Consider the following 26722-nt stretch of genomic DNA (forward strand, 5'->3'; position numbering starts at 1 on the left):
ATCTTAGACTGACGATAAGGTATATTTCCCACTGAAAGTAAGGAATATCTTCCACTGACAGGAAGGTATATCTTCCACTGAAAGGAGGGTATATGTTCTACAGACAGGAAGGTATATCTTCCACTGACAGGAAGGTATATATTCCACTGACAGGAAGGTATATCTTCCACGGACAGGAAGGTATATCTTCCACTAACAGTAATGTATATCTTCCACTGTCAGGGAGGTATATCTTCCATTGACAGGACGGTATATCTTCGACTGACAGTAAGGTATATCTTCCACTGACAGAAAGGTATGTCCTCCACTGACAGTAAGGTATATCTTCCACTGACAGGAAGGTATATCTTCCACTGACAGTAAGGTATATCTTCCACTGACAGTAAGGTATGCCCTCCACTGACAGTAAGGTATATCTTCCATTGACAGGAAAGTATATCTTCAACTTACAGGAAGGTATATCTTACACTAACAGGAAAGTATATCTTCCATTGACTGGAAGGTATATCTTCCACTGACAGGAAGGTATATCTTCCATTGACAGGAAGGTATATCTTCCACTGAAAGGAAGGTATATCATCTATAGGCAGGAAGGTATATTTTCCACTGACAGGAAGGTACATCTTTCACTGACAGGAAGGTATATCTTCCACGGACAGGAAGGTATATCTTACACTGACAGTAAAGAATATCTTCCACTGACAGTAAGGAATATCTTAGACTGACGATAAGGAATATTTCCCACTGAAAATAAGGAATAGCTTCCACTGACAGGAATGTATATCTTCCACTGACAGGAAGGTATATCTTCCATTGAAATGAAGGTATATCTTCTATAGACAGGAACGTATATCTTCCACTGGCAGGAAGGTATATCTTCCACTGACAGGAAGGTATATCTTCCACGGACCGGAAGATATATTTTCCACTGACAGTAAGGGATATCTTCCACTGACAGGACGGTATATCTTCGACTGACGGTAAGGTATATCTTCCACTAACAGTAAGGTATGTACTCCACTGACAGTAAGGTATATCTTCCACTGACAGGAAGTTATATCTTCCACTGACAGTAAGGTATATCTTCCACTGACAGTAAGGTATGTCCTCCACTGACAGTAAGGTATATCTTCCATTGACAGGAAAGTATATCTTCAACTTATAGGAAGGTATATCTTCCAATGACAGGAAGGAATTTCTTCCATTGACTGGAAGGTATATCTTCCACTGACAGGAAGGTATATCTTCCATTGACAGGAAGGTATATCTTCCACTAACAGGAAGGTATATCTTCCACTGACAGGACGGTATATCTTCCACTAACAAGAAGGTATATCTTCCATTGACTGTAAGGTATATCTTCCACTGACTGTAACGTATATCTTCCACTGACAGGAAGGTATATCTTCGACTGACAGGAAGATATATTTTCCAATGACAGGAAGTTATATCTTCCATTGACAGGAAGGTATATCTTCCACTCACTGGAACGCATATCTTCCACTGACAGGAATGTATATCTTCCACTGAGATGGATTTATATCTTCCACTGACAGGAAGGTATGTCTTCCACTGAGATGGAGGTATATCTTCCACTGACAGGAAGGTATGTCTTCCACTGACAGTAAGGTATATGCTCCACTGACAGGAAGGTATATCTCCCACTGACAGGAAGGTATATCTTCCACTGACAGTAAGGTATATGTTTCACTGACAGGAAGGTATATCTTCCACTGACAGGGAGGAATATCTTTCACTGACAGGAAGGTATATCTTCCACTGACAGGAAGGTATGTCTTCCACTGACAGTAAGGTATATGTTCCACTGACAGGAAGGTATATCTTCCACTGACAGGGAGGTATATCTTTCGCTGACAGGAAGGTATATCTTCCACTGACAGGAATGTATGTCTTCCACTGACGGTAAGGTATATCTTCCATTGACAGTAAGGTATATCTTCCACTCACAGTAAGGTATATCTTCCACTGACAGTAAGGTATGCTCTCCACTGAGAGTAATGTATATCTTCCACTGAGAGGAAGGTATATCTTCGAATGTCAGAAAAGTATATCATCCACTGACAGGAAGGTATCTTCCACTGACGGTAAGGTTTATCTTCCACTGTCAGGAAGGTATATCTTCCACTGACAGGAAGGTATTTCTTTCACTGGAATGAAGGAATATCTTCCACTGGCAGGAATATTTATCTTCCACTGTCAGTAAGGTATATATTCCGCTGACACTAAGAGTACATCTTTCACTGTCAGAAAGGTATATATTCCACTGTCAGGATGTTGAATATTCCACTGGCAGGTAGATATATCTTCCACTAGCAGGAAGGTATATCTTAAATTGACAAGAAGTTTTGTCTTCCTCTGTCAGGAAGGTATATCTTCCACTGAAAAGAAGGTATGTCTTCTGTTGACAGGAAGATATGTCTTCCACTAACCGGAAGGTATATCTTCCACTGACATGAAAGTATATCTTCCAATGTCAGAAAGGTATATCGTCCACTGACAGTAAGGTATATCTTCCACTGACAGTATGGTATATGTTCCACTGTCAGGAAGATATATCTTCCATTGGCAGCAAGGTATATCTTCCACTGAGAGGAAGGTATATCTTCCACTGACAGTAAAGTATATCTTTCACTGACAGAGAGGTATATCTTCCACTGACAGTATGGTATATGTTCCACTGACACTAAGAACTATCTTCCACTTGCAGTAAGGTATATCTTCCACTGTCAGGAAGGTATATCTTCCACTGACAGTAAAGTATATCTTTCACTGGCAGAGAGGTATATCTTCCACTGACAGTAAGGTATATCTTCCACTGTGAGGAAGGTATATCTTCCACTGACTCTAAGATATATCTTCCACAGACAGTAATTAATATTTCCCTCTGACAGGAAGGTATATCTTCCACTGACAGGAAGGTATATCTTCCACTGACAGGAAGGTGTATCTTCCACTGACAGGAGGTATACGTTCCACTCTCAGGGAGGTATATCTTCCACTGTCAGGAAGGTATATCTTCCACTGACAGTATGGTATATCTTCCACTGATAGGAAGGCATATCTTCCACTGACAGGAAGGAATATCTTCCAGTGACAGGAAGGTAAATCTTCCACTGACAGGATGGTATATTTACCACGGTCAGTAAGGTATATCTTCCACCTACAGTATGGCATATATTCCACTGACAGGAAGGTATATCTTCCACTGCCAGGAAGGTATGTCTTCCACTGACAGGAAGGTATATCTTCCACTGACAGGAAGGCATGTCTTCCACTGACAGTAAGGTATATCTTCCACTGACAGTAAGGTATATCTTCCACTGACAGTAAGGTATGCCTTCCACTGACAGTAAGGTATATCTTCCACTTACAGGGAGGTATATCTTCCACTCTCAGGAAGGTATATCTTCCACTGACTGGAAGGTATCTCTTTCACTCACAGTAAGGTATATTTTGCACTGTCAATAAGGCATATCTTCCACTGACAGTATGGTATATCTTCCCTTGACAGGAAGGTATATCTTCCACTGACAGGAGGGTATTTATTCCACTGACAGTATGGTATATTTGCCACTTTCAGTAAAGTATATCTTCCACTGACAGTATGGTACATCTTTCACTGACATGAAAGTATATCTTTCACTGACAGGAAGGTATATCCTCCACTGACAGGAAGGTATATCTACCACTGAGAGGAGTGGACAGTGAGGTATATCTTTCACTTACAGGTCGTTATATCTTCCACTGACAGTAAGGTAAGTCCTCCACTGACAGTAAGGTATATTTTCCACTGTCCGAAAGGTATATCTTCCATTGTCAGTTAGGTATATCTAACAATGACAAGAAGGTATATCTTCCACTTACAGGAAGGTATATCTTCCACTGTCAGGAAGATATATCTAACACTGACAGAAAGGTATATCTTCTACTGACAAGAAGGTATATCTTCCACTGACAAGAAGGTATATCTTCCACTGACAGGATTGCATATCTTCCACTGTCAGGAAGGTGTATCTTCCACTGACAGGTAGGTATATCTTACACTGGCACGAAGGTATATCTTAAACTGACATGAAGGTTTATCGTCAACTGTCTGGAAGGTGTATCTTCCACTGTTAGGAATGTATATCTTCCACTGACAGGAGGGTATATCTTCCACTGACAGGAAGGTTTATCTTTCACTGTCAGGAAGGATTATCTTCCACTGACAGTAAGGTATATCTTCCACTGATACTAAGAAATATCTTCCAATGACGATAAGGTATATCTTCCACTGACAGGAAGGTATATCTTCCATTTACAAGAAGGTATAACTTCCACTGATAGTATGGAATATCTCCGACTGAAAGTAAGGAATATCTTCCAATGACAGGAATGTATATCTTCCACTGACAGGAAGTTATATCTTCCACTGACAGGAAGGTATATCTTAAACTGGCAGTAAAGTATGTCTTCCACTGACAGGAAGGTATGTCTTCCACTGTCAGGAAGATATATCTTCCACTGACAGTAAGGTATATCTTCTACTGGCTGTAAGGAATATTTCCCACTGACAGGAAGGTATATCTTCCACAGACAGGAAGGTATATCTTCCACTGACATGTAGGTATATCCTCCAATGACAGGAAAGTATGTCTTCCACTGACAGAGAGGTATACGTTCCACTCACAGGGAGGTATATCTTCCCCGTTCAGGAAGGTGTATCTTCCACTTACAGGATGGTATATTTGCCACTGTCTGTAAGATATATCTTCCACTGACAGTATGGTACATCTTCCACTGATAGGAAGGCGCATCTTCCACTGACAGGAAGGTATATATTCCACTGATAGGAAGGTATATCTTCCACTGACAAGACGGTATATCTTCCACTGACAGGAAGGTATATCTTCCACTGACAGGAAGGTATATCTTCCGCTGACAGGAAGGTATATCTTCCACTGACAGGAATGTATATCTTCCACTGTCAGGAAGTTTTATCTTCCACTGACAGGTAGGTATATCTTACACTGGCATGAAGGTATATCTTAAAGTGACAGGAAGGTTTATCTTCAAATGTCAGGAAGGTATATCTTCCACTGTCAGGAAGGTATATCTTCCACTAACAGGAGGGTATATCTTCCACTGACAGGAAGGTTTATCTTCCACTGTCAGGAAGGCATGTCTTCCACTGACAGGAAGGTATATCTTCCATTGACAGGAAGCTATATCTTCCACTGAAGGAAGGTATATCTTCCACTGCCACAACGGTATATCTTTCACTGACAGTAAGGAATATCTTCTACTGACAGTAAGAAATATCTTCCACTAACAGTATGGTATATCTTCCACTGACAGTAAGGTATATCTTACACTGAGAGGAAGGTATATCTTCCACTGATACTAAGAAATATCTTCCACTGACGATAAGGAATATTTCCCACTGAATGTAAGGAATATCTTCCACTGACAGTAATGTATATCTTCCACTGACAGGAAGGTATATCTTCCACTGACAGGAAGGTATATCTTCCACTGACAGGAAGGTATATCTTCCACTGACTGGAAGGTTTATCTTCCACTGTCAGGAAGGTGTGTCTTCCACTGAAAGGAAGGTATATCTTCCACTGACAGGAAGGTATATCTTCTATAGACAGGAAGGTGTATCTTCCACTGACAGGAAGGTATATCTTCCACTGACAGGAAGGTATATCTTCCACTGACAGGAAGGTATATCTTCCACTGACAGGAAGGTATATCTTTCACTGACAGAAAGGAATATCTTCCACTGACAGTAAGGTATATCTTCCACTGACAGTAAGGTATATCTTCCACTGTCAGGAAGGTATATATTCCACTGGCAGTAAGGTGTATCTTCCACTTAGAGGAAGGTATATCTTCCACTGGTACTAAGAAATATCTTCCACTGCCAGTAAGATATATCTTCCACTGACGATAAGGTATATCTTCCACTGACTGTAAGGTATATTTTCCACTTACAAGAATGTATAACTTCCTTTGACTTAAGGTATATCTTCCACTGACAGGAAGGTATATCTTCCACTGACAGTAATGTATATCTTCCACTGTCAGAAAGGTATATCTTTCTTTGACAGTAATGAATATCTTTTACTGACAGTAAGGAATATCTTCCACTGGCTGTAAGGTATATCTTCCACTCACAGTAAGGTAAATATTCCACTGATAGTAAGGTATATCTTCCACTGTCAGTAAAGTATATCTTCCACTGGCAGTAAGGTATATCTTCCACTGAGAGGAAGGTATATCTTCCGCTGATGCTAAGAAATATCTTCCACTGACAGTGAGGTATATCTTCCACTGACAGGAAGGTATATCTTAGACTGACAGTAAGGTATATCTTCCACTTGCAAGAAGGTATAACTTCCACTGATAGTAAGGAATATCTCCCACTGAAAGTAAGGAATATCTTTCACTGACAGGAATGTATATCTTCCCCTGACAGGAAGGTATATCTTCCACTGACAGGAAGGTATATCTTCCTCTCACAATAAGGTACATCTTCCACTGTCAGGAAGGTATATATCCCACTGACAGTAGGATATATCTTCCACTGACAGGAATGTATATCTTCCACTGACAGGAAGGTATTTCTTCCACTAACAGTAAAGTATGTCATCCACTGACAGTAAGGTACATCTTCCACTGACAGTAAGGTACATCTTCCACTGTCAGGAAGGTATATATCCCACTGACAGTAGGATATATCTTCCACTGACAGGAATGTATATCTTCCACTGACAGGAAGGTATTTCTTCCACTAACAGTAAAGTATGTCATCCACTGACAGTAAGGTACATCTTCCACTGACAGTAAGGTACATCTTCCACTGACAGTAAGGTATATCTACTGTCTGTAAGAAATATCTAGATTCTAGTGAAGGTTGCCGTTTATTAGAGCAAGCAGAGTACTAGATACCAGATAAATTAACGGCCACTCTGGTCTAAGATAATAACATATACCTCACACCTAAACATAACAATAAAATTAGCATGCAAAAATTTGAATAAGCTTAATAGTCATTTATATGGAAATACAAGCGTCACACATGTTAGCAGGAAGCAACCAGATGTACTACAGCTGCATAGATAACTTGTGACCTTAGTGCTTACTAGCATCTCAGCCAGGACCATCCTGCCGCTGTGGTAAGTTCTCTTACCTGAGACCTTCTCCGCTGATGGTGTTTTATCCGCTACACTCGGGGCTGCTGGTTTTTTTGTGTGAGCTGCTTCCTCAGGCTCGGTACTGGCTGGAACATCCTTTGGTTTGACTGGTTTTGCAGGTGCTGGTGGTTCTTCAGGAGCTGCTGGTTCCTCAGGTGCTGGCTCTTCTTCAGGTGTTGGTGGTTCCTCAGGTGCTGGTGGTTCTTCAGGTGCCGGAGGCTCTTCAGGCGCTGGTGGTTCTTCAGGCGCTGATGGTTCTTCAAGCGCTGGTGGTTCTTCAAGTGCTGGTGGTTCTTCAGGCGCTGGAGGTTTCTCAGGTACCGGAACAGCCCGTGGTGGTTCTTGAGGCGCTGGTTCTGGAGAGTGTTTACTGTGTTCTACTGGTGGTGCTGCAGCAGGTTCCTCAGGTCTTTCCGTTCCTTCTGCTGAAAGTAAAAGATCATCCAGTTGCTTGGAAAACATTGTGGCCAGTAAAAAAAGTATCAGAATTTCACTCAGTATAAGATAAATACATGTCAGTCTAGCATACAGAACATATTTTCAGAAGAACTTGAAATACACACATGATTAACTGTAACTTCTGAAACTGTGTATACATCAAGACAAACAACACAGGTAAAGTTAATTTAAACTCTGGCTATAATACTAGGAACATTGTATATTACGTTAAACCAGACATGATATAGAAAACGAAATATGAAGAAGGCTGAGGTCGGAGTCCAGCTCTCCATGATGGCACAGGGCACGCAAGGCAGGTTCGGATAGTGTGAACATGCGGACCTTTGGGTTCAACCGTGAGACAATGACCATAACCAGACGCCTCCAATGTGAGACCTAACATTTATAATAACCTTCCAAATCATTTACGAAGTTGTAAATGGATTTAGAAGCTCAATCATTGTACTTAAATGTATGTCTGACTTTTAGACGTGAGAAAGCCCCAGTGGAAACAATATTAGAGGAGGATAAGAGAGAATGTAGAAGAGGAGAGGATAAGAGAGAATGTAGAAGAGCAGAAGATAATAGAGACTGTAGAAGAGCACTGGGAATTTAATCAGTGTGATGAGAGAGCGAGTAAACACGACGAGGGGAACATTTACTGAAGCCTGAGGTAAAGTAAGACTGATTGAGGGGACCCACACCTCTACCTTCCCCTCACACCGGACCATAACTGTGTGTGTGTGTGTGTGTGTGTGTGTGTGTGTATGTGTATATGTACTCACCTAAGTGTACTCACCTAATTGTGGTTGCAGGGGTAGAGACTCAGCTCCTGGCCCCGCCTCTTCACTGATCGCTACTGGATCCTCTCTCTCTCTCTGCTTCCTGAGCTTTGTCATACCTCTTCTTAAAATTATGTATGGTTCCTGCCTCCACTACTTCACTTGCTAGGCTATTCCACTTGCTGACAACTCTATGACTGAAGAAATACTTCCTAACGTCCCTGTGACTCGTCTGAGTCTTCAGCTTCCAGTTGTGACCCCTTGTCCCTGTGTCCCCTCTCTGGAACATCCTATCTCTGTCCACCTTGTCTATTCCCCGCAGTATCTTGTATGTCGTTATCATGTCTCCCCTGACCCTTCTGTCCTCCAGTGTCGTCAGTCCGATTTCCCTTAACCTTTCCTCGTACGACATTCCCTTGAGCTCTGGGACTAACCTTGTTGCAAACCTTTGTACTTTCTCTAACTTCTTGACGTGCTTGACCAGGTGTGGGTTCCAGACTCGTGCTGCATACTCCAGTATGGGCCTAACATACACAGTGTACAGTGTCTTGAACGATTCCTTATTAAGGTATCGGAACGCTATTCTCAGGTTTGCCAGGCGCCCGTATGCTGCAGCGGTTATTTGGTTGATGTGTGCCTCCGGTGATGTGCTCGGTGTTATGGTCACCCCAAGGTCTTTCTCCCTGAGTGAGGTCTGTAGTCTTTGTCCACCTAGCCTATACTCTGTCTGCGGTCTTCTTTGCCCCTCCCCAATCTTTATGACTTTGCATTTGGCTGGATTGAATTCGAGAAGCCAGTTGCTGGACCACATGTCCAGCCTGTCCAGGTCTCTTTGCAGTCCTGCCTCATCCTCGTCCGATTTAATTCTTCTCATCAACTTCACGTCATCTGCGAACAGGGACACTTCAGAGTCTATTCCTTCCATCATGTCGTTCACATATATCAAAAATAGCACTGATCCTAGAACTGACCCCTGTGGGACCCCTCTCGTAACAGGCGCCCACTGTGATACCTCTTCACGTACCATGACTCGTTGCTGCCTCCCTGTCAGGTATTCCCTTATCCATTGCAGTGCCCTCCCTTTTACGTGCGCCTGATCCTCCAGCTTCTGCACTAATCTCTTGTGGGGAACTGTGTCAAAGGCCTTCCTGCAGTCTAGGAAAACGCAATCTACCCACCCCTCTCTCTCGTGTCTTACTTCTGTTACCTTGTCATAAAACTCCAGGAGGTTTGTGATACAAGATTTGCCTTCCATGAACCCATGCTGGTTTTCATTTATAATCTTGTTCCTTTCCAGGTGTTCGACCACTCTCCTCCTGATAATCTTCTCCATGACTTTGCACACAATACATGTCAGAGACACAGGTCTGTAGTTTAGTGCCTCGTTTCTGTTTCCTTTCTTAAATATGGGGACTACATTAGCTGTTTTCCATTTCTCAGGTAGTTGCCCAGTTTCAAGGGATGTGTTGAAGATTGTGGTCAGAGGCACGCACAGCATCTCTGCTCCTTCTCTAAGGACCCATGGGGAGATGTTGTCCGGTCCCATCGCCTTTGAGGTGTCAAGGTCACTTAAGAGCTTCTTCACCTCCTCCTCAGTTGTTCGTATGTCATCCAACACTTGTTGGTATATTCCCTCTTGATGTTCCCTTCTGTGCTGTCTTCCCACAGCCCTTCCTGTGTGTGTGTGTGTGTGTGTGTGTGTGTGTGTGTGTGTGTGTGTGTGTGTGTGTGTGTGTGTGTGTGTGTGTGTGTGTGTGTGTGTGTGTGTGTGTCTGTGTGTGTGTGTTTGTGTGTGTGTGTGTGTGTGTGTGTGTGTGTGTGTGTGTGTGTGTGTGTGTGTGTGTGTGTGTGTGTGTGTGTCTGTCTGTCTGTGTCTGTGTCTGTGTCTGTGTGTCTGTGTGTCTGTGTGTCTGTGTGTGTGTGTCTGTGTGTGTGTGTGTGTCTGTGTGTGTGTCCACCTTGTCGATTCCTCTCAGTATTTTGTATGTTATTATCATATACTCCCTGTCTTTCCTGTCCTCCAGTGTCTACAGGTCGATTTCTTAACCTTTCCTCGTAGGACACGCCCCTTATCTCCGGGATTAGTCTCTAATATCCTGACATGGTTAGCCAGGTATGGGTTCCAAACTGGTGCTGCATATTCCAATATGAACCCGATGTACACTATGTACAGATTTGCTAGTCGCCCGTATGCCGCAGTAGCTAGTTGGTTGATGTGCATCTCAGGAGATGTGTTCGGTGTTATACTCACCCCAAGATCCTTTTTCTTGAGTGAGGCTTGTAGTCTTTGGCCCTCTAGACTGTACCCCGTCTGCAGTTTTCTTTGCAATTCCCTGATCTTCATGACTTTGCACTTAGCAGGGATTAACTCCGGGAGCCATTTGCTGGAGCAGGCCTGTAACCTGTCCAGATCCCTTTGCAGTCCTACCTGATCCTCCTCCGATTGCATTCTCCTCATTAGCTTGATATCGTGTGCAAACAAAGGCATTCCTGAGTCTAGTCCTCCCGTCATGTCATTCCCAAATTCCAGAATCTGCACCGGCCCTAGGACTGACCCCTGTGGGACCCTGCTCGTCATAGGCGCCCACTCACACACCTCGTAGCATACCATGACTCTGTTGCCTTTCTGTCAGGTGTTCTCTGATCCATTCCAGTGCCTTCCCTGGTCCTCCAGCTTTGGGAACTGAGTCAAAAACCTTCCAAGAAAATGCAATCTACCCACCCCTCTCTCTCTTGTCTTACTACTGTCACCTTGTCATTGAACTCCAGTAGGTTTGTGACGCAGGATTTCCCGTCCCAGAAACCCTGCTGGTTGTCGTTGATAAACTCATTCCTTTCAAGGTGCTTCACCACTCTTCTCCTGACAATCTTCTCCATGACTTTGCATACTACACACATCAGTGACACTGGTCTGTAGTTTAATGCCTCGTGTCTGTCATCCTATTTTAAAAATTGGAACTACATTTGCTGTCTTCTGTACCTCAGGAAGCTACCCAGTTTCGACAGATGTGTTGAAGATTGTTGTTAGTTGAAGACTGTGTGTGTGTGGGTACTGGGCTCTAGCTCTTGGGTCAGTGTGCAGCTTCCTGGGTGTGAATATGCTGCTACCGACTACAGTTGCTCTTTATTGGTAAAGTTTTACGGTACACCGAAACGTTTGTCCCAGTAAGAGATTTTTATTCGTCTTTGTCGTTACTTTCCATTGTTTAATAACGTCAACTTTATAATTTATAGTGCGTTGAAAAAATGTTTTCCGACGTCTGAAAGAAATCTTTCCTGACGTCTAAAATAAATCTTTCCTGACGTCTAAAAGAAATCTTTCCTGACGTCTGAAGGAAACGTTTTCTGACGTCTGAAAGAAACGTTTCCTGACGTCCTGAAAGAAACATTTTCTGACGTGCCAAAGCTTTCCTCATGACAATAGATTTCCATTGACGTCAAAAAAAATATTTACTTACAATTTGAAGATAACTTTATTAACGTCTTAAAAAAGTCTTTATTAACGTCTTAAAAGAAACGTTTTATGATGTCTTAAATAAATTTTTCAGGCGTATGTAAAATAATTATTTGACGTCTCCAGGACGCACAACTCTACACTCTCAGCTCTACACTCTCAGTTCTACACTCTCAGCTCTACATTCTTAACTCTACATTCTTAACTCTATATTCTGAGCTCTACATTCACAGTTCCACACTTACGGCTCTACACTCAGCTTACAGATATACTTGCTTTGCTCTATCTTTTCAGTCTAAGGGTTCCACACTGGTTCTGTGGACTCATCTTCCACTGAGGTTTGTTCTAATACATACCTCAGCTCTTTTAACTTCATCTGGCTCCATCTGGTACCATCTGGTGTTTACATTCAATATTACTTAGTTACTGGGGGTCGAACTCCAGCAGCCAGTTCTTCAACAAGTCGATTAGCCTCTCAAGGTCTTCTTGAAGGTTCACTCTCTGAGCTTGTCCAGGTACTCTTGACGGTTCTCACTCTTTCAGATTGTCCAGGTACTCTTGACGGTTCTCACTCTCTCGGCTTGTCCAGGTACTCTTGACGGTTCTCACTCTCTCGGCTTGTCCAGGTACTCTTGACGGTTCTCACTCTCTCGGCTTGTCCAGGTACTATTGACGGTTCTCAATCTCCCAGCTTGTCCAGGTGCTATTGACGGTTCTCACTCTCTCAGCTTGTCCAGGTACTATTGACGGTTCTCACTCTCCCAGCTTGTCCAGGTACTCTTGACGGTTCTCATTCTCTCAGCTTGTCCAGGTACTCTTGATGGTTTTCACTCTCTCAGCTTGTCCAGGTACTCTTGACGGTTCTCATTCTCTCAGCATGCCCAGGTACTCTTGACGGTTCTCATTCTCTCAGCATGCCCAGGTACTCTTGACGGTTCTCACTCTCTCAGCTTATTCACTCTCTCAGCTACTCTTCAAAAATCATTAAGAGAAATTCTTAAGATGAAGAGTTTGTGGGTTAAGGGTGTGCGTATTAATGGTGTGTGTTAATGGTGTCCGTATTAATGGTGTGATTTGTCTTGGTTGATGCATTTCGTCCCCATTCCCTTAGCTGCGACCTAGAAGAACCAACAACTTCAAGGGAACAATTGACTGGCGGATAAACAAAGGGTTCCAGGTTGCTGGAGCGTCTCCACTCTTCCAGGAAAGAACTGAGGTCCTTGCGCTTGTGAGCCAAAGGATCTGCTGCAACTGACACCATCCTGCTTCAACTGACACCATATTGCTGCAACTAACACCATCCTGCTGCAACTGACACCATCCTGCTGCAACTGGCACCATCCTGCTCCAACTGACACCATCCTGCTGCAACTGACACCATCCTGCTGCAACTGACACCATCCTGCTGCAACTGACACCATCCTGCTGCAACCGACACCATCCTGCTTCAACTCACACCATCCTGCTGCAACTGACACCATCCTGCTGCAACTGACAACATCCTGCTGCAACTGACATCATCCTGCTTCAACTCACACCGTCCTGCTGCTACTGACACCATCCTGCTGCAACTGACACCATCCTGCTGAATCTGACACCATCCTGATGCAACTGACACCATCCTGCTTCAACTCACACTATCCTGCTGCAACTGACACCATCCTGCTGCAACCGACACCATCCTGCTGCCACTGACACCATCCTGCTGCAACTGATACCATCCCGCTGTAACTGACACCATCCTGCTGCAACTGACACCATCCTGCTGGAACTGACACCATCCTGCTTGAACTGACACCATCCTGCTTCAACTCACACCATCCTGCTGCAACTGACACCATCCTGCTGCAACTGACACCATCCTGCTGCAACTGACACCATCCCGCTGCAACTGACACCATCATGCTGCAACTGACACCATCCTGCTGCAATTGACACCATCCTGCTGGAACTGATACCATCCTGCTGCAACTGACACCATCCTGCTGCAATTGACACCATCCTGCTCCAACTGACACCATCCTGCTGGATGGTGGGTTAAGAGTGTGCGTATTAATGGTGTGTGTTAATGGTGTCCGTATTAATGGTGTGATTTGTCTTGGTTGATGCATTTCGTCCCCATTCCCTTAGCTGCGACCTAGAAGAACCAACAACTTCAAGGGAACAATTGACTGGCGGATAAACAAAGGGTTCCAGGTTGCTGGAGCGTCTCCACTCTTCCAGGAAAGAACTGAGGTCCTTGCGCTTGTGAGCCAAAGGATCTGCTGCAACTGCCACCATCATGCTGCAACTGACGCCATCCTGCTGCCACTGACACCATCCTGCTGCAACTGACACCATCCTGCTGCCACTGACACCATCCTGCTGCAACTGACACCATCCTGCTGCAACTGACGCCATCCTGCTGCCACTGACACTATCCTGCTGCACCTGACGCCATCCTGCTGCCACTGACACCATCCTGCTGCAACTGACACCATCCTGCTTCAACTGACACCATCCTGCTGCAGCTGACACCATCCTGCTGCAACTGACACCATCCTGCTACAACTGACACCATCCTGCAGCAACTGACACCATCCTGCTGCAACTGACACCATCCTGCTGCAACTGACACCATCCTGCTGCAACTGACACCATCCTGATGCAAATGACACCATCTTGCTGGAACCGACACCATCCTGCTGCAACCGACACCATCCTGCTGCCACTGACACCATCCTGCTGCCACTGACACCATCCTGCTGCAACTGACACCATACTGCTGCAACTGACACCATCCTGCTCCCACTGACACCATCCTGCTGCAACTGACACCATCCCGCTGCAATTGACACCATCCTGCTGCAACTGACACCATCCTGCTGCAACTGACACCATCCTGCTCCAACTGACACCATCCTGCTGCAACCGACACCATCCTGCTGCAACTGATACCATCCTGCTGCAACTGACACCATCCTGCTGCAACTGACACCATCCTGCTCCAACTGGCACCATCCTGCTGGAACTGGCAACATCCTGCTGCAACTGACACCATCCTGCTTCAACTGACACTATCTTGCTGCAACTGACACTATCCTGCTGCACTTGACACCATACTGCTGCAACTGACACCATCCTGCTGCAACTGACACCATCCTGCTGCAACTAACACCATCCTGCTGCAACTGATACCATCCTGCTGCAACTGACACCATCCTGCTGCAACTGACACCATCCTGCTCCAACTGACACCATCCAGTTGGAACTGACACCATCCTGCTTCAACTGACACCATATTGCTGCAACTAACACCATCCTGCTGCAACTGACACCATCCTGCTGCAACTGGCACCATCCTGCTTCAACTGACACCATCCTGCTGCAACTGACACCATCCTGCTGTAACTGACACCATCCTGCTGCAACTGACACCATCCTGCTGCAACTGACACCATTCTGCTTCAACTCACACCATCCTGCTGCAGCTGACACCATCCTGCTGCAACTGAGACCATCCTGCTGCAACTGACACCATCCTGCTGCAACTGACAACATCCTGCTGCAACTGACATCATCCTGCTTCAACTCACACCGTCCTGCTGCAACTGACACCATCCTGCTGCAACTGTCACCATCCTGCTGAATCTGACACCATCCTGATGCAACTGACACCATCCTGCTTCAACTCACACTATCCTGCTGCAACTGACACCATCCTGCTGCAACCGACACCATCCTGCTGCCACTGACACCATCCTGCTGCAACTGACACCATCCCGCTGTACCTGACACCATCATGCTGCAACTGACACCATCCTGCTGCAATTGACACCATCCTGCTGGAACTGATACCATCCAGCTGCAACTGACACCATCCTGCTGCAATTGACACCATCCTGCTGCAACTGACACCATCCTGCTGGAACTGACACCATCATGCTGCAACTGACACCATCCTGCTTCATCTGACACCATCCTGCTGCAACTGGCACCATCCTGCTGCAACTGACCCCATCCTGCTGCAACTGACACCATCCTGCTGCAACTGACACCATCCTGCTGCAACTGACACCATCCTGCTGCAACTGACACCATCCTGCTGGAACTGACACCATCCTGCTGCAACTGACATCATCCTGCTTCAACTCACACCGTCCTGCTGCAACTGACACCATCCTGCTGCAACTGACACCATCCTGCTGCAACTGACGCCATCCTGCTGGAACTGACACCATCCTGCTTCAACTCACACCATCCTGCTGCAACTGACACCATTCTGCTGCAACTGACGCCATCCTGCTGCAACTGACACCATCCCGCTGCAACTGACAACATCATGCTGCAACTGACACCATCCTGCTGCAATTGACACCATCCTGCTGGAACTGATACCATCCTTCTGCAACTGGCACCATCCTGCTGCAATTGACACCATCCTGCTCCAACTGACACCATCCTGCAGGAACTGACACCATCATGCTGCAACTGACACCATCCTGCTTCAACTGACACCATCTTGCTGCAACTAACACCATCCTGCTGCAACTGACACCATCCTGCTGCAACTGGCACCATCCTGCTGCAACTGACACCATCCTGCTGCAACTGACACCATCCTGCTGCAACTGACACCTTCCTGCTGCAACTGACACCATCCTGCTGGAACTGACACCATCCTGCTGCAACTGACATCATCCTGCTTCAACTCACACCCTCCTGCTGCAACTGACACCATCCTGCTGCAACTGACACCATCCTGCTGCCACTGACACCATCCTGCTGCAACTGACACCATCCTGCTGCAACTGACGCCATCCTGCTGCCACTGACACCATCCTGCTGCACCTGACGCCATCCTGCTCCCACTGACACCATCCTGCTGCAACTGACACCATCCTGCTGCAACTGACATCATCCTGCTTCAACTCACACCGTCATGCTGCAACTGACACCATCCTGCTGCAACTGACAACATCCTGCTTCATCTGACACCATCCTGATGCAACTGACACCATCCTGCTTCAACTCACACCATACTGCTGCAACTGACACCATCCTGCTGCAACTGACACCATCCTGCGTTAACTGACACCACCCTGCTGCAACTGACACCATCCTGCTTCAACTGACACCATCCTGCTGCAACTGACACCATCCTGCTGCAACTGACACCATCCTGCTGCAACTGACACCATCCTGCTGCAACTGACACCATCCCGCTGCATCTGACACCATCATGCTGCAACCGACACCATCCTGCTGCAACTGACACCATACTGCTGCAACTGACACCATCCTGCTGCAACTGACACCATCCTGCTGCAACTGACACCATCCTGCTCCAACTGACACCATCCTGCTGCAACTGACACCATCCTGCTGCAACTGACAACCTCCTGATGCAGCTGACACCATCCTGATGCAACTGACACCATCCTGCTTCACCTCACACCATCCTGCTGCAACTGATAGTATCCTGCTGCAACTGACACCATCCTGCTGCAACTGATACAATCCTGCTGCAACTGACACCATCCTGCTTCAACTCACACCATCCTGTTGCAACTGACACCATCCTGCTTCACCTCACACTATCCTGCTGCAACTGACACTATCCTGCTGCAACTGACACCATCCTGCTTCAACTCTCACCATCCTGATGCAACTGACACCATCCTGCTTCACCTCACACCATCCTGCTGCAACTGACACTATCCTGCTGCAACTGACACCATCCTGCTGCAACTGACACAATCCTTCTGCAACTGACACCATCCTGCTTCAACTCACACCATCCTGTTGCAACTGACACCATCCTGCTGCAACTGACACCATCCTGCTGCAACTGACACCATCCTGCTGCAACTGACACCTTCCTGCTGCAACTGACACGATCCTGCTGGAACTGACACCATCCTTCTGCAACTGACATCATCCTGCTTCAACTCACACCGTCCTGCTGCAACTGACACCATCCTGCTGCAACTGACACCATCCTGCTGCAACTGACACCATGCTGCTGCAACTGACGCCATCCTGCTGCCACTGACACCATCCTGCTGCACCTGACGCCATCCTGCTGCCACTGACACCATCCTGCCGCAACTGACACCATCCTGCTTCAACTGACACCATCCTGCTGCAGCTGACACCATCCTGCTGCAACTGACACCATCCTGCTACAACTGACACCATCCTGCTGCAACTGACACCATCCTGCTGCAACTGACACCATCCTGCTGCAACTGACACCATCCTGCTGCAACTGACACCATCCTGATGCAAATGACACCATCTTGCTGGAACCGACACCATCCTGCTGCAACCGACACCATCCTGCTGCCACTGACACCATCCTGCTGCCACTGACACCATCCTGCTGCAACTGACACCATACTGCTGCAACTGACACCATCCTGCTCCCACTGACACCATCCTGCTGCAACTGACACCATCCCGCTGCAATTGACACCATCCTGCTGCAACTGACACCATCCTGCTGCAACTGACACCATCCTGCTCCAACTGACACCATCATGCTGCAACTGACACCATCCTGCTGCAACTGATACCATCCTGCTGCAACTGACACCATCCTGCTGCAACTGACACCATCCTGCTCCAACTGGCACCATCCTGCTGGAACTGGCAACATCCTGCTGCAACTGACACCATCCTGCTTCAACTGACACTATCTTGCTGCAGCTGACACTATCCTGCTGCACTTGACACCATACTGCTGCAACTGACACCATCCTGCTGCAACTGACTCCATCCTGCTGCAACTAACACCATCCTGCTGCAACTGATACCATCCTGCTGCAACTGAGACCATCCTGCTGCAACTGACACCATCCTGCTCCAACTGACACCATCCAGTTGGAACTGACACCATCCTGCTTCAACTGACACCATATTGCTGCAACTATCACCATCCTGCTGCAACTGACACCATCCTGCTGCAACTGGCACCATCCTGCTTCAACTGACACCATCCTGCTGCAACTGACACCATCCTGCTGTAACTGACACCATCCTGCTGCAACTGACACCATCCTGCTGCAACTGACACCATTCTGCTTCAACTCACACCATCCTGCTGCAGCTGACACCATCCTGCTGCAACTGAGACCATCCTGCTGCAACTGACACCATCCTGCTGCAACTGACACCATCCTGCTGAATCTGACACCATCCTGATGCAACTGACACCATCCTGCTTCAACTCACATTATCCTGCTGCAACTGACACCATCCTGCTGCAACCGACACCATCCTGCTGCCACTGACACCATCCTGCTGCAACTGACACCATCCCGCTGTACCTGACACCATCATGCTGCAACTGACACCATCCTGCTGCAATTGACACCATCCTGCTGGAACTGATACCATCCTGCTGCAACTGACACCATCCTGCTGCAATTGACACCATCCTGCTCCAACTGACACCATCCTGCTGGAACTGACACCATCATGCTGCAACTAACACAATCCTGCTGCAACTGACACCATCCTGCTGCAACTGGCACCATCCTGCTGCAACTGACCCCATCCTGCTGCAACTGACACCATCCTGCTGCAACTGACACCATCCTGCTGCAACTGACACCATCCTGCTGCAACTGACACCATCCTGCTGGAACTGACACCATCCTGCTGCAACTGACATCATCCTGCTTCAACTCACACCGTCCTGCTGCAACTGACACCATCCTGCTGCAACTGACACCATCCTGCTGCAACTGACGCCATCCTGCTGGAACTGACACCATCCTGCTTCAACTCACACCATCCTGCTGCAACTGACACCATTCTGCTGCAACTGACGCCATCCTGCTGCAACTGACACCATCCCGCTGCAACTGACACCATCCTGCTGCAACTGACACCATCATGCTGCAACTGACACCATCCTGCTGCAATTGACACCATCCTGCTGGAACTGATACCATCCTTCTGCATCTGGCACCATCCTGCTGCAATTGACACCATCCTGCTCCAACTGACACCATCCTGCTGGAACTGACACCATCATGCTGCAACTGACACCATCCTGCTTCAACTGACACCATCTTGCTGCAACTAACACCATCCTGCTGCAACTGACTCCATCCTGCTGCAACTGGCACCATCCTGCTGCAACTGACACCATCCTGCTGCAACTGACACCATGCTGCTGCAACTGACACCTTCCTGCTGCAACTGACACCATCCTGCTGGAACTGACACCATCCTGCTGCAACTGACATCATCCTGCTTCAACTCACACCGTCCTGCTGCAACTGACACCATCCTGCTGCAACTGACACCATCCTGCTGGAACTGACACCATCCTGCTTCAACTCACACCCTCCTGCTGCATCTGACACCATCCTGCTGCAACTGACACCATCCTGCTGCAACTGACACCCTCCTGCTGCAAGTGACACCCCTGCTGCAACTGACAACATCCTGCTTCAACTCACACCGTCATGCTGCAACTGACACCATCCTGCTGCAACTGACACCATCCTGCTTCATCTGACACCATCCTGATGCAACTGACACCATCCTGCTTCAACTCACACCATACTGCTGCAACTGACACCATCCTGCTGCAACTGACACCATCCTGCGTTAACTGACACCACCCTGCTGCATCTGACACCATCCTGCTTCAACTGACACCATCCTGCTGCAACTGACACCATCCTGCTGCAACTGACACCATCCTGCTGCAACTGACACCACCCTGCTGCATCTGACACCATCCTGCTTCAACTGACACCATCCTGCTGCAACTGACACCATCCTGCTGCAACTGACACCATCATGCTGCAACCGACACCATCCTGCTGCAACTGACACCATACTGCTGCAACTGACACCATCCTGCTGCAACTGACACCATCCTGCTGCAACTGACACCATCCTGCTCCAACTGACACCATCCTGCTGCAACTGACACCATCCTGCTGCAACTGACAACCTCCTGATGCAACTGACACCATCCTGATGCAACTGACACCATCCTGCTTCACCTCACACCATCCTGCTGCAACTGATACTATCCTGCTGCAACTGACACCATCCTGCTGCAACTGATACAATCGTGCTGCAACTGATACCATCCTGCTTCAACTCACACCATCCTGTTGCAACTGACACCATCCTGCTTCACCTCACACTATCCTGCTGCAACTGACACTATCCTGCTGCAACTGACACCATCCTGCTTCAACTCTCACCATCCTGATGCAACTGACACCATCCTGCTTCACCTCACACCATCCTGCTGCAACTGACACTATCCTGCTGCAACTGACACCATCCTGCTGCAACTGACACAATCCTTCTGCAACTGACACCATCCTGCTTCAACTCACACTATCCTGTTGCAACTGACACCATCCTGCTGCAACTGACACCATCCTGCTGCAACTGACACCATCGTGCTGCAACTGACACCATCCTGCTGCAACTGACACTATCCTGCTGCAACTGACACTATCCTGCTGCAACTGACACCATCCTGCTTCAACTCTCACCATCCTGATGCAACTGACACCATCCTGCTGCAGCTGACACCATCCTGCTGCAACTGACACTATCCTGCTGCAACTGACACCATCCTGCTGCAACTGACACAATCCTTCTGCAACTGACACCATCCTGCTTCAACTCACACTATCCTGTTGCAACTGACACCATCCTGCCGCAACTGACACCATCGTGCTGCAACTGACACCATCGTGCTGCAACTGACACCATCCTGCTGCAACTGACACTATCCTGCTGCAACTGACACCATCCTGTTGCAACTGACACCATCCTGCTGCAGCTGACACCATCCTGCTGCAACTGACACCATCCTGCTGCAACTGACACCATCCTGCTGCAACTGACACCATCCAGCAGGTAACATGAGCCGCAATGTCAGTACATGGTCACAGACCAGGCCGCGGGGGCGTTGACCCCCGGAACTCTCTCCAGGTAAACTCCAGGTAAACATATCAGTACATGTCAATACATGTCAGTACATGTCAGTACATGTCAGTACATGTCAGTTTTCCATTAGTAATCATGTGTTTCTTCATTGACTTTATCTTCATGTAGTTAGGTAAGACACATGTGCAACAGTTAGGTATCTTTATTTCGAAACGTTTCGCCTACACAGTAGGCTTCTTCAGTCAAGTACAGAAAAGTTGATAGAAGCAGAAGATACTTGAAGACGATGTAATCAGTCCATCACCCTTAAAGTTTTGAGGTGGTCAGTCCCTCAGTCTGGAGAAGAGCATTGTTCCATAGTATGAAACAATAAAGATACCTAACTGTTGCATATGTGTCTTACCTAACAACCTGTCGGTATTTTATACCATTTTAATGTTCTACCTTCATGTTAGAGGAGAATTTTTGTTTTGTGTCGTCTTTCTTACCGAGTCTTCAACTTATCTCTCCTCTGCCCTTTTATGCTTTAATGTTTAGTGAGTTATTACCTGTGTTGGTAGTGTTTTTCTTTAGTGTTTGTCTTTTGTGCTTGTCTTTAGTGTTTGTCTTCAGTGTTTGTTTTCAGTGTTTGTCTTCAGTGTTTGTCTTGAGTGTTTGTCTTCAGTGTTTGTAGTTTCAACAACAGAGCTATGCCAGTAAAGGGGACAGTGTGTGGGAGAGTGTGTGGGACTGTGTGTGGGACTGTGTGGGACAGTGTGTGGGACAGTGTGTGGGACAGTGTGTGGGACAGTCTGTGGACAATGTGGGAAAGAGTATGGGGATCAGTGTGTAGGACAGTGTGTTTGGCAGTGTGTGAGACAGCGTGTAGGACAGTATTTGGGACAGTGGGACAGCACGTGGGATAGTGTTAGGGATTACGTGGGAGGTCAATGTGGGAGACAACCTCCATCCTGGAGGACTGTCCCAGCAGCTAGTAACTAGCAGCTAGTTGGATCATGGATAACATTTCAAAATATACATACTCTCGCCTTTTTAAAAGTCTGTAATAGCTGCTAGCATTCTCTGGATGCTAGTTCCTAGTAGCTACCATTATCTCAAACTTCGTGGTTAGAGTGAGTCTGTATACCTTAAAACCTGTCTGCACCACTAATACGACACCTGCACCACTAACACCGCTCCAGCACCGCTAACCCCACTCGACCACCACTAACACCTGTACCACTAACACCACTCCTGCACCAATAACACCAGACCTGCATCACTAACACAATTCCAGCACCACTAACACCCCACTCGCACCACTAACACCACACTTGCACCATTAACACCACACTTGCACCACTAAAACCAGACCTGCACCACTAACACCAAACCTGCACTACTAACACCACTCCTCTATCAATAACACCAGACCTGCACCATTAACACCACTCCAGCATTACTAATACCACAATTGCACCACTAATACCATACTTGCACCATTAACATCTCAACTACTCCACTAACACTACTCCAGCACTACTAACACCCTACTTGCACCACTAACACCACAATTGCACCACTAATCCCATTTCTGCACCACTAACACCACACTTGCACCACTAACGCCACACCTGCACCAATAACAAAACTCCTGTATCAATAACACCAGACTTGCACCACTAACACCACTCCAGCGTTATTAACACAACACTTGCACCACTAATACCACTCTTGCACCACTAACACCATTCCTGCACCACTAACACCATTCATGCACCACTAACACTACACTAGCACCACTCCAGCATTACTAACACCACACTTGCACTACTAACACCACACTTGCACTACTAACACCACACTTGCACCACCAAGAACACCCCTAGTTAACGCTGAATGATCTCTGCCGTGGTCATTAGACCCACACTGACACAGTCTTCAGGACCCATCACCCTCCTCCATCTACCACTAAGACCCTCACTGACACAGTCTTCAGGACCCATCACCCTCCTCCATCTGTCACTAAGACCCACACTGACACAGTCTTCAAGATCCATCACCCTCCTCCATCTGTCACTAAGACCCACACTGACACAGTCTTCAGGACCCATCACCCTCTTCCATCTGTCACTAAGACCCACACTGACACAGTCTTCAGGACCCATCACCCTCCTCCATCTGTCACTAAGACCCACACTGACACAGTTTTCAAGATCCATCACCCTCCTCCATCTGTCACTAAGACCCACACTGACTCAATCATCAGGACCCATCACCCTCCTCCATCTATCACTAAGACCACACTGACTCAGTCTTCATGACCCATCACCCTCCTCCATCTATCACTAAGACCCACACTGACACAGTCTTCATGACCCATCTCCCTCCTCCATCTATCACTAAGACCCTCACTGACACAGTCTTCATGACCCATCACCCTCCTCCATCTACCACTAAGACCTACACTGACACAGTCTTCATAACCCATCACCCTCCTCCATCTACCACTAAGACCCTCACTGACACAGTCTTCATAACCCATCACCCTCCTCCATCTACCACTAAGACCCTCACTGACACAGTCTTCATAACCCATCACCCTCCTCCATCTACCACTAAGACCTACACTGACACAGTCTTCATAACCCATCACCCTCCTCCATCTACCACTAAGACCCTCACTGACACAGTCTTCATGACCCATCACCCTCCTCCATCTACCACTAAGACCCTCACTGACACAGTCTTCATAACCCATCACCCTCCTCCATCTACCACTAAGACCCTCACTGACACAGTCTTCATAACCCATCACCCTCCTCCATCTACCACTAAGACCCTCACTGACACAGTCTTCATAACCCATCACCCTCCTCCATCTACCACTAAGACCACACTGACACAGTCCTCATGACCCATCACCCTCCTCCATCTACCACTAAGACCCTCACTGACACAGTCATCAGGACCCATCACCCTCCTCCATCTATCACTAAGACCCTCACTGACACAGTCTTCCAGACCCATCACCCTCCTCCATCTATCACTAAGACTTACACTGACACAGTCTTCATTACCCATCACCCTCCTCCATCTACAACTAAGACCCACACTGTCACAGTCTTCATGACCCATCACCCTCCTCCATCTACCACTAAGACCCACACTGACACAGTCTTCATGACCCATCTCCCTCCTCCATCTACCACTAAGACCCTCACTGACACAGTCTTCATGACCCATCACCCTCCTCCATCTACCACTAAGACCCTCACTGACACAGTCTTCATGACCCATCACCCTCCTCCATCTACCACTAAGACCCTCACTGACACAGTCTTCATGACCCATCACCCTCCTCCATCTACCACTAAGACCCACACTGACACAGTCTTCATGACCCATCACCCTCCTCCATCTACCACTAAGACCTACACTGACACAGTCTTCATGACCCATCACCCTCCTCCATCTACCACTAAGACCCTCACTGACACAGTCTTCATGACCCATCACCCTCCTCCATCTACCACTAAGACCTACACTGACACAGTCTTCATGACCCATCACCCTCCTCCATCTACCACTAAGACCCTCACTGACACAGTCTTCATGACCCATCACCCTCCTCCATCTACCATTAAGACCCTCACTGACACAGTCTTCATGACCCATCACCCTCCTCCATCTACCACTAAGACCCTCACTGACACAGTCTTCATGACCCATCACCCTCCTCCATCTACCACTAAGACCTACACTGACACAGTCTTCATGACCCATCACCCTCCTCCATCTACCACTAAGACCCTCACTGACACAGTCTTCATGACCCATCACCCTCCTCCATCTACCATTAAGACCCTCACTGACACAGTCTTCATGACCCATCACCCTCCTCCATCTACCACTAAGACCTACACTGACACAGTCTTCATGACCCATCACCCTCCTCCATCTACCACTAAGACCCTCACTGACACAGTCTTCATGACCCATCACCCTCCTCCATCTACCATTAAGACCCTCACTGACACAGTCTTCATGACCAATCACTCTCCTCCATCTACCACTAAGACCCTCACTGACACAGTCTTCATGACCCATCACCCTCCTCCATCTACCATTAAGACCCTCACTGACACAGTCTTCATGACCCATCACCCTCCTCCATCTACCATTAAGACCCTCACTGACACAGTCTTCATGACCCATCACCCTCCTCCATCTACCACTAAGACCCACACTGACACAGTCTTCATGACCCATCACCCTCCTCCATCTACCACTAAGACCCTCACTGACACAGTCTTCAGGACCCATCACCCTCCTCCATCTATCACTAAGACCCACACTGACACAGTCTTCAGGACCCATCACCCTCCTCCATCTACCACTAAGACCCTCACTGACACAGTCTTCATGACCCATTACCCTCCTCCATCTACCACTAAGACCCTCACTGACACAGTCTTCAGGACCCATCACCCTCCTCCATCTACCACTAAGACCCTCACTGACACAGTCTTCATGACCCATTACCCTCCTCCATCTACCAGTAAGACCCTCACTGACACAGTCTTCATGACCCATCACCCTCCTCCATCTACCACTAAGACCCACACTGACACATTCTTCATGACCCATCACCCTCCTCCATCTACCACTAAGACCCTCACTGACACAGTCTTCATGACCCATCACCCTCCTCCATCTACCACTAAGACCCACACTGACACAGTCTTCATGACCCATCACCCTCCTCCATCTACCACTAAGACCCACACTGACACAGTCTTCATGACCCATCACCCTCCTCCATCTACCACTAAGACCCTCACTGACACAGTCTTCATGACCCATCACCCTCCTCCATCTACCAGTAAGACCCTCACTGACACAGTCTTCATGACCCATCACCCTCCTCCATCTACCACTAAGACCCTCAC

The 26722-nt window shown here is 47.4% G+C and overlaps 1 protein-coding gene across 6 annotated transcripts in view; it reads right to left on the reverse strand.

The window, feature by feature from the left end:
* Window positions 1-26722, reverse strand: part of LOC128702237 (uncharacterized) — a 497274-nt gene that overhangs the window by 185623 nt on the left and 284929 nt on the right. For 4 of the 6 annotated variants that reach the window (XM_070102896.1, XM_070102895.1, XM_070102894.1 and 1 more), the window contains one exon: window positions 7199-7627. In XM_070102896.1, the coding sequence (XP_069958997.1) occupies window positions 7199-7627 (429 nt within the window). The remainder of the gene's footprint in view (window positions 1-7198; window positions 7628-26722) is intronic. The other 2 variants (XM_070102897.1, XM_070102893.1) reach the window with 1 other exon arrangement.

Source organism: Cherax quadricarinatus, chromosome 83 (genome assembly GCF_038502225.1).
Source record: "Cherax quadricarinatus isolate ZL_2023a chromosome 83, ASM3850222v1, whole genome shotgun sequence".
Taxonomy (NCBI): Eukaryota; Metazoa; Arthropoda; class Malacostraca; order Decapoda; family Parastacidae; genus Cherax; species Cherax quadricarinatus.